A 12948-nucleotide genomic window follows, 5' to 3' on the forward strand; every position below is an offset into this window, starting at 1 on the left:
CACAGCTAACAGTATTGACTCTAAAATGGTGTTTTATTAGCTTATCTTATCTGCACAGTTAATATTCAAGAAAATAAGACAAACATCTATAATACTTTGACCTTTGCTATCTGGAATAATATTTACTTTTACTCTTTTCACACATGACCCATAGGCTGCAAATGGTTCATGCCAACCGTGAAAAACCAAAGTCATCAGCTGAAAAAAACCCGCCTTGAACTCACTGGAGCTTCTCCAGGTCTGAAGTAGGGCCTGAGCAGTGAATTTACAGCGACGAAAGGTGAAGTATGATGCAATAAAGGGCACATTTAAGAGAAAAAAACAAAAAGCACGAAGCAGATGAGTTTCTTCCAGCTTTGTTAGTTCATGGGCTACCGACCCCCTCCCTCAGGACTTGGGGAACGGGCTCCAGGTCAAACGCCATCCTGTTTGTGGCGACAGGCAGAGCAATTTTCCCTTTTCAGGGCAATTCCTCTTTTTTGAGGGTGTCCTATACAGCCAAAGGAAGAGCAGAGGTAAGCCTAAAGATAAAATATCTGCCAGTATAAAAGAGAAGAGACCCCTGCACGAATGGCAAGCCCTCACCCACAGGTGACTGTGCTGGAACTGCTGATGGGCACTCATGAGAACAAACACGGCAACACCGCTCTCTGCTGCAAAGCCCCTCCCCGGCTGTGCTGCCGGTTACTGCTCTCTTATCGGAGGCCTGCACCACGAGGAGGACGATGCAGGGCCAGCAGAGCTCATCAGGACTCGCAAATGGGTCTCAAAACGCAAAGCCTGGGGCCATGCAGGCACCAAGAGGTGAAGGCAGGGGTCTGCTGTTGGAGACTCTCCAAAACGTTCCCCACGCACAAAGGCACCCTCCTGAGAGCCTGGAGCCCCCGACTGCGTTTGCAGGAGAACAGAGAGGGTTTGTGGCTGTTCCTAATAAAAGACAGCGACACGGTGGAAGAGGCTGCTCAGGGAGGTCAGGAAGCCTTCATCACAGCAGGTCTTTAAGGACTGAGAGCGGTGTTCTGCAAGAAGGACGCTCCCGAACACGGCTTTGCTCTGGGGTGGGGCTGGGCTCGGTTCAGGACCCTCTGACCCCAGGCAGCGGCTGTCAGGAGGCAGGAGAGAGGGATCTGGCGGGCTACAGCAGAGCAAAGGCACTCCAACGGGCTCTCCAGAGGGGAAACAAACTCATCGTGAGTGTTGTCCCAGGGAAAAGCTCTCCCCTAGTCCAGAGAAGCTGTCTGCGTACTCACCAATGCGTGATCAAACTTAAAAGTACTGATGTAGTAGGCTGGGATGTCGGCCGCGGCCAGCGGCTCAGAAATCTGAGCGACAATTCCACATTCATCTGTGGGGGAGAGAAAAAAATCCCTCATTGTCGGACCGGCACCTGTCACTCTCACAGAACCCCTGGGTCTCGCCAGCTCCGCGACTATGCAGGGAGGAGTCTGTCTTCACAAACTCCCATCAGGAGGGATCTCTGCAGTGAAATGTGTTCTTTCCCACAGAATCAGGCTCTTTGGGCCACCACGACACGTTGCACATTTGATTTTATTGCCGCCTTTTTGTTACAGAGAAATGTACATCCCCCAAGGGCACAAAACATTGGAGCTGGAATGATTTTCATGGGTCCAAAGAAAGGCAACTACATTCAGGAAGGAAGCATCAAAACTATACACCCTTAACCTTCGTTTTTCTCTTTAGTAGTTGCCGTTAAACACTTTGCCCTGCGTCTCTGGGAGGAGGTGCTGGCCCGCTGGTCAGCCTGGGCACATGGTTCCTAGACCACAGCCCACCACAGCCCCCGGACAGGATTTCACACCAATTCAAATGGTTCATCTGTCCTGTTCAGCGCACATCAATGGCACATTGTTTCCAATGAAATCTGAGTTTCACTGGTCCAAACTGAACATTTCAACTTGATTGTAAGCTAGTCTATTTAAACACTGTATACTTAGGGGACTGGTAGGTGTCCTGATGACCTATACCATGCCACTTCTATATATTTTGCTTCTAAGATGCTTAAAGAAAACTTCCTGCATGACAATTTCCTTCTTGCGACCTTTGGTTGTCTGGCCTAGAAGTTGCAATGAAATATAAAAATTGGCCAAACATTTTTCAGAAATTTTCTTGAATCTTGTATTTTGTGACTGTTTCGAAGACCCTGGGAAGGTGCCCCAGTGTTTTCTGAAGCTCAGGCCTTTGCTGCAGTATTTGGATCAGACTCCTCAAAATTACAGGGGACATAAAAGCAACAGGAACACTTCTGCAGACGTGCAGCATTTGCTGTGTGGTACGTAGGTCCAATATTCTTCTGAGCAGCACTGGATATGAAACAGGTCTATGAACAGGACTGCGATCAATCTACACTGAATCTACTAAAGCCCCAGAGTTGCCCAAGGGCTGCACTGAGCACGACAGTGCCTTCTGACCACTGATTTCACTAATCCACAACGCATTCCCATGCCATTTTTTGTCCACTTTTTCTCTTTAAGCAGAGACCCAGCTGTAGCTGCCTCCCAAGTCCCGCAGATGAATGCAAAATAGATGGAGCCGTCAAGCACGCAGCGCTTTCAAAAGTATATTTAGCAGTCTGAATTATTAGGTAGGAGTCAGACTCCTCCTGTTTGAAAATCTCAGCTTGCAAAGTCACGTTAAGCTGCCGGCTCTTAAAAAGCCTTGGCTTCAGATGGATTTTTCCATCATCCTTGAAGGCCCGGAGGCGACTGCCTACCTGTGCACCAACTGATCCCCGAAATGTTCACCTACCGAAGCCAAGAGGCTGCCCACCAATCCGCACCATCTTCCAGAGTTCGCCAGATGCACTTGTAAACAACAAATTATTGGGAAATCTGTAAAAGAGAAGGAACACCAAACGCAGCAATTAAAACCCGGCAGTGTGTCGGATCCTGCCTGCGGGGATGCTGCTGCTCCTGCTTCCCCGGGCTGCCTGAAGCCAACAATAGCGCTGGCAGCAGCTCGGGGAAACGGAGACAAGCCACGGCCAGCAGGACAGACGCACCTGCCTGCCCCTCCAGACGTCCTACGGTAAATCAGCATCTGATGCTGCAAGTGTGCATGGGCACTTGGAGAAGCATGGAAAAAGATTTCTGAGAAACAGGCCATGGCCCAGCTTTACAAACACAGGGACTGTCTGAAGGCTTGATTTGAGCCGCACTTAGAAACACCTCGGGACAGAATATGTTTCCATACCTTAGGAATGTGACCGGTGACCACTGTTTTCATGTCAAGCATCATCAGTGATGACCCACCCCATCCCTGGGATCCCTGCAGAGATCCCATTTCTTAGCAGGGGAAAGCCGACCAGTGGCTCAGAGACTTGCCCAAGGTCACGCAGGCAGCCTGGGACAGAGCAGGAACGGGCTGCCCAGTTCCCCCAGCACCAGGCTGCTGCTCCACCTCTCTAGCCCCTCTCCTGCAGACAGACAGAGGTTCACTCCAATTAAGGTCGAAGAAACTTTCAAGAGGACAATGTTCCTGCTCCGGCAGGGGGATTGGAGTAGATGATCTTTCAAGGTCCCTTCCAATCTCTAACATTCTGTAAATTAGCAGTTTGCCAAACAAGTCCCTAGGGAAGGCAAGAATCAAAACCAAACACCGCACTGCGTGTTGAAAGCAAATCTATGCACTGCATCGCAGAGCAGCATCCTGTCTAGCCCCCAGACCTCGGACACTTCAGTGCTGCGAAGCTGCAGAAGCACACAGACACACATACAGGCTGGTATTTGCTCCCTCGCTGATTTTCTTCCTTCCCGAGCCATGGGCTCCCGCTGCACCGGGATGACTCAGAACATTATCATCACGAGACTCCGCACCAAGCCCAGCCATGTGTAAAAGCAAAGCGGGAGGACAGCATCACTGACATCCCCACCCTGCGCTTGGCCTCTAGCAGTAAAACTTTAACAACATACACCAGATTTTTTTTTTGTTTTGCTCTTAAGAGCACAACTAATGAGCAATGGAATAAAAACTTCAGAATCACTTCTCTCCAGTGTCTCTCTTTCAGAAGTGAGATAACCCTACATGATACTGGCTTGTGATTTCACTGAGGGCTTGGACCCACAAGCCCAAAATTCAGGAGCTCGGAAAGCGACAGGGTGTTCAGGCACATGACACCCATGCAATGAGGCTCCCAGGAATATACATCTAGGAGCTTAAGCTGCTTCCTGCTCCTTTGGGACATTCTTGAGTGCTTTTTTGGGATCAAAGAGACCCTAAGACCAAAGCTCACCTCTGCTGTGTCTGGACATCCATGACCAAGGAGATGTAACCCTCAATGAGAGAAAAGGAGAAAAAGCGAATATGTCCCGAGTCTTCATTGCCCACCACCGAGTCTTTTACTCTGAAGAAACAGAAGAGAACAGCATTAACTGTGGCTAGAAGAGCAGAGGAAGGCTTTTAAAGCAGACCCGGCCACTAAAACCAGAAATGTTCATATACTGACTTAGGAAAGTGTCACTGAGTCCTGCCATATTATACTGCTTCTCATTTTTTTGATTTCGCAGGGGAAAAAAATGTCAGTTCCCACAACTGACACACCTCTCCCATCCCTGCCCAAGGTCCTCTCGCAGGAGGCTGCGGGCCAGGATCCTCTGGTCATATGCAGACATGCAGTACATGGATCACATTGCTACTCTTCATTTCAACGTGAAAAGGCTCAGCTTTCCAAAGCCAGCGCATGTCTTTGGGCACCCTCAATCTCCTGGTCAGGTTCCACCTGTCAGGACAGCCCTCTGCAACCTGTGCAACCTCCCTCCAAAGCGCAGAGCACCGCAGCAGCATGAGGCCACCGCAGATCCCTGGGCATCCTGGAGGAGCAACGGGAATTTGTGCCCCCAGACGCCAGCCCCACCTCCCCTGGAGCCCGTTTCCCTGCTGGGACCTACCCATTGGAGTAAAACATGACATCCATGAGGAGTGTAGCAACAGTGGGGAGGGTGTCTGGATCCAGGCTGGTGACACAGAACATATTACTCGGGCTGGAAAGGGGATGAATGACAGGCCTCTGAACTGAAAGAGACACAGACACACACACACAGCTATGAAGCCACACCTGCAGCAGGTTCACGTCCCACCAGACAGGTCATCCAGAGAAAACACAGTGTTGGTGAGAAGGTTCCTCGCTGCCAAAGCCCTGCTGGTTCTCAGACAGGGAGCGAGGAGCCTGGGGACAACCCGCTCCTGGAATGTCCTTCCCGGGGTACAGGGTGAGACCGTCCCGAGTCCCCTGCCCCAGGTGGGGTCAGCTCTCTGCTCGTAGGGGCTGTCAGGCCACTGGGTGCATCCACATGAGACAAGAGGTGAGCTACAGGAGGTGCCAACACAGACTGTAAAGCAGAAATAAACACAGGCTCCCGCCATTTAAAAGGCTGGGCCATGGAAGGCATTTCTTCGGCTGTGGTTGCTGACACAACCTCTTTTCTCTCCTTTCTGGGGGCCTGTTTTGCCACAGTATCTACAAAAACGAAAAACCAGCTGATAAGCAGCAGCTTGGCAAACACGCTTGCAGCCAGCGGCGGAGGAGCAGCTGGTAGTTAGGCAAGCGACTATCAAACACCGCGACACAGCAAACTGCATACCTGTGCGTCATCAATGTGCGTTGCGCTGTGCCCTTCCTTCGTGCTTTTTGTAGAAGGCTCGTTTTCTTAAACAGGATTATCTGGTGCTACCATCTGATGAGGCCGAGTGGCACTTTGTCATAACTGATCCCTGCTTTGGTTGGTTACAGGCACAAAATGACACACAGGGTGTGTATGTAAACGTATGTATTTACGTAGTTCCTTTTCCTGATTGTGCCCTTTGCTTGATGCTTGTTCCTCCGGACTGGAAGCACCCTAAGGTTCTGTACAGCCCTGGGCTGCCAGTGGCCTCGATCCTGACTGGTGCTGAAGTGTGGAAGTTGAACAACAATATTCTCTGTGCATCAATCACTGCAATACCTAAACAAGCTTTTCTATAAGTCATTTTCCATTGCAATGTTGAAATGTGGAAGTATAGGCTACAGACGTTATTTTTGCAAATGAACTGTATTCTACCCTTCCACCCTACAAAAGGCACGTCTCCTCTAGAAATGTGAAACTAGCACTAAAGGGCTTCAATTCAGCAAAGCTCATCAGCGTTGCTCAGAACGTTAAGCACCTACTCAAATCCTTGGCTGAACGAGGATAGACTCGGGTTAAGATAGTTCATTACCTTATAACAGGATAAACATTCAGCGAAATGTTGAAGGAAGCCAGGAGGCAGACTTTCACCCCCAGGTGTCATGCAGACCACCTCCCTGGCAAGCCGAGCCCGTGCTGGTCCTTACCGAGTTTTGGTTTGACAAATCCATTCGTTATCCCAAGGTCATCGGCAGCCACTGTCTCCCCATTCACTACTCGGAGGATGGTGAACTCAGCAGCCAGCGTGTGCATCACGAAGGGCAGGTCTCGCTCACGTACCTGAGGTTGACAACAGGATTATGGTGATGGTGTGAACTAGAAGCGAGAATATGCTGCAGGGGAGGTTATGTCCTCTTGGGGCACAGAAAAATGGACACATCACTCCTGCTTGAGCCAGCAGGTGTGTGAGGATAATTATTATCTGGATGCATGCCTAGAGAAGCACATTTGGTGATATCACTGCAAATATCAGTAGGATTCAGCACCACAGTGCTTTTAAGACTGTGGAAAGACTGTGGAGACTCCTAAGAGGGAGATGTTTCACCACTGTTTCAGCATCCCTTCAAGAAGCCAGCACTGCCTGTTCCTCAGCCTTGTTTCCTACAGAAATAAAGCTTACGTGGTCATGCCCTGAGACAGAAAGACAGGCTGTCTGTCCCCAAAACAGCTTCAGAGCCTCTTGGCCATCATTGGCCAACCTGACAGCAGACACTACGTTTCTCTAACGCTCAGAAAACCAATGGCTGAGTGATGGTGGGACACGATCTCCCTCCATTACAGGAGAGACTGCAGTGTGGGCTCCATACTCTCATTAGACACCAGATAACCCATATCAACAAATGCCTCATCCCATGGGAAAAGCTTCTGAGATGTTGAAGAGCCTAACTAGATGACCCAGAGCTCTGGGGAAAGAAGACTTTGGTACTTGTGCTGCTACTCAAGCAACCTGTTCCCAGAAATGTCATTAAAACTGTCCAACTGAACTTCCATCTGGCTGCAGATAACTCTGCTCTCATGTCCTCTTACCAGGATGAAGTCCGTCTGATAGGTGGAGAGCATGAACACTGAGATGTTTTGGTCAGCTAGAGGTGCTATTACTGACTTGGCAATTTTGGTCACTCCGATGGGCTGGGAGCCGGAGAAGCCACCTCCGCCAGACACCACGTTGAGGGCAAGCCATGTCGCATCGGCCACGCTCAGGTGTTCCGAGGAAGGGAGCTCTGCAAAGAGACAGAGGGGGAGGACAGAGGGTTGGTTTAGAGGCAGAGCAAGCCAGGTCCACCACCTGGTCTGTACATGGTTAGCACAGACCTCCGTGCAAGGAACGAGGTGAGCCCACTCATCCAGCCAACCTCCTGGGCTTCCCACGCCGCTTCGCAGGTTGGTACCGTGCTGCTTTTTAGATACACTGATTGCATCAACTTCCACTGCAGGACTCACACAAATTTTCAAGGAGAACTCAGCCATTCACTGGGATGCTGGTGACCAGCACGGCTGATTTCCCCAGCCTGAGGTTCTTGACTTAACTTGAATCTCCTCTATCACACCATTTCTCCAAATACTTCACTTGAGCCTTTCTGGTCTCTGGTTTCCCATTTCCTGCTCTAAACCCCACTTTTGTTCTCCTGGACTTGAGATGGAGGTTCACCGAGCAGCCTGGGCACAAGCCCAAGACTGGGGAGATGCAGAGGAGGTACCCAGTGCCTCTGCAGGCTGCTGCCTCCATCTGGAAAGCCAAAGACAAGAGCTGCCCAGCTCTGTAAGGGAGGGATGGTGTAACTTATACACTGGAGATTACAAGGTGATCGCATACTAAGACAATGGAAAACTTTTAGAGAATCATCCCAGGTCTATTCCATTTGCTTTTAGTCTGCTGTCATTAAGTAGTTAAAAATCTGCAGCTTAAACCATTTAATACAAATTATTAACTGTTTTAAAGAAAACAACATATTAACAGCCTGTAGAACCAGACGTGGACTCTGGAATGAAGGCGTAAACTTCTGAAAGATACACTGGACTTTGGATTTTGGTTTGGCAAATTACAGAAACAAACAGTTCAGATCCAGATCTAGACTTACAAATACATAATCCCACCTAAATCTACTTGGCATGAGGAACCTGACCTCAGCTGCAGACCCAGCCAGCAAAGATACAGCGCAGGTCCTAGCGGAAACCTACACGCTTTGCTTAAAGGTTAGATGCAGCCCAGCAGTCCGAAACCACCAGTCCCAGTATTGCTGTTCTGTGGTCAGTGCCCTGGCACTGTGGGCAAGCCGCTCCGTGTCCCCATACCCACCTTTCCCACTCTGTCCACCCACCCCTGGCTCCTCCATACTCTATCCTCTCCTTCTGCTTCAGTGAGACCCTGGGGAGCTGTTTCTGCACAGCTCCAGACACCATGTAATCAGTTCAGAACCTCACACCCCTCGGATCCCCAGGCACCGCTGCTGCGAGACGACAGCAGCGCCGAACACCCAAAACGAACTGAATAACAAACACTGCGCGTTTCGCTCTCCTCAATAACCCCAATTGTGCGTGGCATGAAAATAACCCTGAGCAAACACACGGCAAACAGTGGGGGCACGGCGGGGTCTGCTGCTGCATTTTGATGCTTAGCTTCACAGGCCAATGTTTCTTTTTTACTGAATAATCAGAGCTCACACGGAATGAAAACGAGGCACCAGGGAGAGCGGGTAAGTTTGTGTATTAATCAACAGCATGTTACCGCAGAGAGACCAGTGCGAGTTGCTTGCGGAAAATTATTGCAGCAAAATACCATTTCGGATCAGACAGCCCTTTGCATCAGAAAAACACCCCCAAACAAAGCCGACTGCATCAACCGGCACGGAGCAGCTAGGGCTCAAAACAACCGCTGCTGATCTAATAAGCAGCTGATGTCTTTCTCCTTTATTCCCACCTCTGCTCCTTGCCTGCAAAATAAATAAGAAAGAAGAAGAAAAAAAAAAGATGTGTTCTTTCCTGGGACACGCATTTGCTCGCTGGCAGCATGGAGCGGGCAGGCGCAGGCGCGGCCACCTGCACGTCATTGTCATCGGTATTTACACTGCGACTTCCTGCGTCCCAAAGCCGTTACAGCAGCCAGGCAACTCCATCACAGAGAGGTCAAGCGACACCTTTCCTCTCGCAGCCTCCGGCAGCAGGGGATGCACGGCAGCTCCGGTGCCTGCCGTCCGACCTGTCCCACCCGCAGCGGGCACGTCCCTGTGCCCAAGTCCACTAATGACTCGCCACTGGCAGCAAGAAGAGATGACAACTCATTTGCATCTCTATGAACAGAGTGGATGATATTTCTGCTTCGTACAGGTGCCGCAGGGCGGGCTGCAGTCCATTAAATACCGGCTGAAATCCGATTTTGGGGCAGGGGTGTGATGGAGGACGCAGCATTCGACCACACCGCACCCCGGCAGCGGCAGTGCTGGAGCAGCCGCCCCAAGAAGACCTCATCAACCTCTTCCTCAGGGATCAGGAAAGCTGAGTTGCCTGTTGCATGTGTAATTACTACAAAGTGTTGATCACGTTCGGTTTTATGTGTTTAACACGCCCTACGGAGGGTGACAGGGGCCACGGCATTTGCTTAAGTGACTCACCCCTCATCATTTGATTAACTTTGCAAAAAATATAGAGAAAGTGACTGAAATACCAATTTTGGACACTGTTTCCACTAGGTGGCCAGATGGAAAAGTACAGCCCAAATTTTAATGAAGCCAGCCCAGGGCAGAGGCTCAGCAGAGTCAGCTCAATCGCATCCAACAAGCCACGCGGGAAGGGGCTCTGCCCTGGAAGCTGTTAAACGCAGCAAACCCGGGGAGAGCTGGGAACACCAAACGTAACGCTAACGCAGACTCAGGGAGGCAGAATAATGTAATAGAGAAAGAGCAGAATGAGGAACCGCCCATGTTTCAGCACCAACCCCACCATCTCCACCACGTCTCCCCCAGGACAGCAGAGCTCCTGATGCTCCACAGCTGCAGCACCGCAGCATCCCCTGTCCTCGCGCTGCAAGACGGGCGCAGAAATCCCTGCTGGGCTCTCAAGATCCTCTTGCAACTCGTTTACCAGGGTGCAGGTGGCTCCCGCTTCTGATCACAGGAGATATCTCACTCTGGCTGAGAAGGACCTCTAACTGGTCAGAGACTTGGGTGTTGTTTGTTAGAATCAGGGTCTTTGTTTTCAATTTGCACTGCAGTGAAGCCTTTCCATTTTCGCGGTTTTGCCGTGTCACACTTTGCAGAGCTGCTGCCAGCACCCACGAGTGGCTCAGCTGCCCACAGGCTCCGCTGCCATCGTTTGCTGCCCATCATCCCAACCATCCTGGCAGAGGAGGGGCACAGGCTCCAGCTGCCGTTCCATCCCCAGCAGCTGCGTGGATCCCCACCAACCTACGCGAGATGGGATCACCCTGACAGCCCAAGCACAGCCCTCACCTTGCGTATGGTTTTCCCCGGCAGTGCAAGGCTAGGTTCCAGCTGCTGGTGGGCTCCAGTGGCCCACGGTACCGCTCTCCGCTGGCACAGCAGTTTCTTCCCAGGTTGTCCAGAGCAGCTGTGGATGCCCCATCCCTGGAGGGGTTCAAGGCCAGGCTGGATGAGGCTTTGGGCAACCTGGGCTGGTGGGAGGTGTCCCTGCCCCTGGCAGGGGGTGGCACTGGATGGGCTTTAAGGTCCCTTCCAACCCAAACCATCCTGTGATTCTGTGATTCTCTCATCCCAAATTCTCTGCACTGCGTGGAACATGCAGTGCCACCAAGCAGACAGACTGGACACAGCTCCTCCAAGGGAGATACTAAACAAACCTCAATCCCTGCTCAAATCAAACCCAACCAACACATGTCAAATAAGGTTTAGGGCACGAGTTAAAACTGCTTATTCACACCACGGGTGATTTAAAAGGCCAGAGGTCTATCCAGAGCCTCACTGGCCCGTTTGGCGGGTCCAGTTGGAACAAAGCAGCCTCTGTGGCACACGTCATCCTGGGACGCGAGGTGCCGAGTATCATATCGGCCGTAATTGGCTCCTGAGCTCAAATAATCAATACCATTTCCAGTGAGGACAACAAATGTTGGCTGAAACCCAAATACGGATTGAATTGCTGCCACCGGAGCGCTGGGAAATGCTATAAGCGCTGCAAGCCGGTGCTCCACGCAGCACTCTTAAAATACCTTTGGGTGGATGCCGGCCAGATGATGAGCTTCCAGCTCACGGTCTTTGCAAGCAGCCAAGGTGCTCACAGAAAGCAGGGAAGGAAAATCACCTCCTAGCTGACATCTCTGACCAAAGAATCAGCCCGACAGTGTGGGTCCGCACAACGGTAGGAAAACAGCCACATTTTCCTGCCTCCATTTTCCAACCTGAGGACCCCTCAGCCTCATATGGCTGGAGGCAAGGCACTGGGAGAGAGCCCTCCTGCTCTGGAGGAACGCTGGAAAACGCGCAGAGGAAGTGCAACATCACCAGAACTTTTTTGCCCCTTTCTGTACCTCATTTAAATGGGTTCAAGTTTCCCACAATAGGGTTTCAGTTACGGGGGAGATAACCGGATCATCTCCTAAGCACTGCATTCAGTACACAAATTTTCACATTATAGCAGAGTACTCCGGGTGGTGTGCTGCTCCTTGATTTGTTCTGGTACTCTGAGTGAACCGATTGCTCATTCAATTCATCATTATAGGACTTGAGTCCTAAAATGTTGCACATTTTAGGTGTGCCACCCACAGCTAACTCAAAATGTTAAAAGATAATGAAATTAAAAAATACTGTGGATTTTTTGACCAGCCTTCTGGCTGTAGATCCCTTACACTGTACTTATTTCACCTTTTATAGCCTCCCTCTGCAAAAATGACAGCTAGCCTCTTGCTTGTATTAAAAAGACAGAGAAAAAGGCTCCTGGAATAGCAGGACTCCAGCGGTCAGGCATTAAAAATAAAAGCACTGCCAACTGCAAAATTCATGATAAATTGGGAGAGCTGTCGCCAACGCCTCGCTGTGGCAGCACAGTTTATGTACATATATTTTTAATAGGATTTTAACATTTATTAAAGCGTCCTCTTGCCACTGCCCAGTGGAAGAGCTTGTCATTGCTCTGCAGTTTTCAAATCCCATCTTCTAATGAAGTGAGGGATTATCTCAGATCGTAAAGGCTGATCCAAAGCCCAGGCATCTTTCTGACTTCTCTGTCGGCTTTCTCACGCAGGCACAGAGGAGGGGCTGGGGGGGGGAGCACTGGGTGCTGCAGCTGGGTGCTGCCGAGAGGAGCACGCGACAGCCAAAGCACCAACGGGCCCTTGGGGAGCTGGGATGCTCAGGGCAGGTTTCCAGCACCCACTGGTGTGGTTTCCCTGGCATTCAATACAGTGCATGTGTTTGAACCGGATGCCTCTGGCTCAGAGAACTTTTTAGGAATTTTTTTATCCTTGAGGGCACCATGGAGATTGGCCACAGGAGCTCAAAATCTTGGGGCGGAGGAGAGTGGGAGGAGGAAAACCACCTGAGCCTCATCTCTTTTGCAAAATCAGGCCAAGTAAACATTCCTTTAATGGCAGGAAACGGAGCGCTCTGCTTCTCTCTTTCAGAAAGCCATGCAAAAAGGGTAAAGATGTCATTGATCAGTTTCTATAGTGTGCTAAAATCCAGGAAGAGCTCTGAAGCTAGTCTAGCACCCAGCTTTGTGTGTCCCAATCCTCACGACCCGGTAAGCTCGAGGGTTATTCCCGCAGGATGCCCCGTTTCTTGCTTTCTGCTCTGACACAAGG

The 12948-nt window shown here is 50.6% G+C and overlaps 1 protein-coding gene across 1 annotated transcript in view; it reads right to left on the reverse strand.

Annotated features, from left to right (window-relative positions):
* The window catches only part of GATSL2 (GATS protein-like 2), a gene marked incomplete at its 5' end in the record, with an annotated part of 55615 nt that overhangs the window by 2931 nt on the left and 39736 nt on the right, over window positions 1-12948 (reverse strand). Inside the window, 6 exons of the mRNA XM_010072505.1 lie at window positions 1251-1345; window positions 2767-2849; window positions 4250-4360; window positions 4905-5028; window positions 6326-6458; window positions 7206-7399. Of these exons, the coding sequence (XP_010070807.1) occupies window positions 1251-1345; window positions 2767-2849; window positions 4250-4360; window positions 4905-5028; window positions 6326-6458; window positions 7206-7399 (740 nt within the window). The remainder of the gene's footprint in view (window positions 1-1250; window positions 1346-2766; window positions 2850-4249; window positions 4361-4904; window positions 5029-6325; window positions 6459-7205; window positions 7400-12948) is intronic.

This window comes from Pterocles gutturalis, unplaced genomic scaffold (assembly GCF_000699245.1).
Source record: "Pterocles gutturalis isolate BGI_N339 unplaced genomic scaffold, ASM69924v1 scaffold11772, whole genome shotgun sequence".
Taxonomy (NCBI): Eukaryota; Metazoa; Chordata; class Aves; order Pterocliformes; family Pteroclidae; genus Pterocles; species Pterocles gutturalis.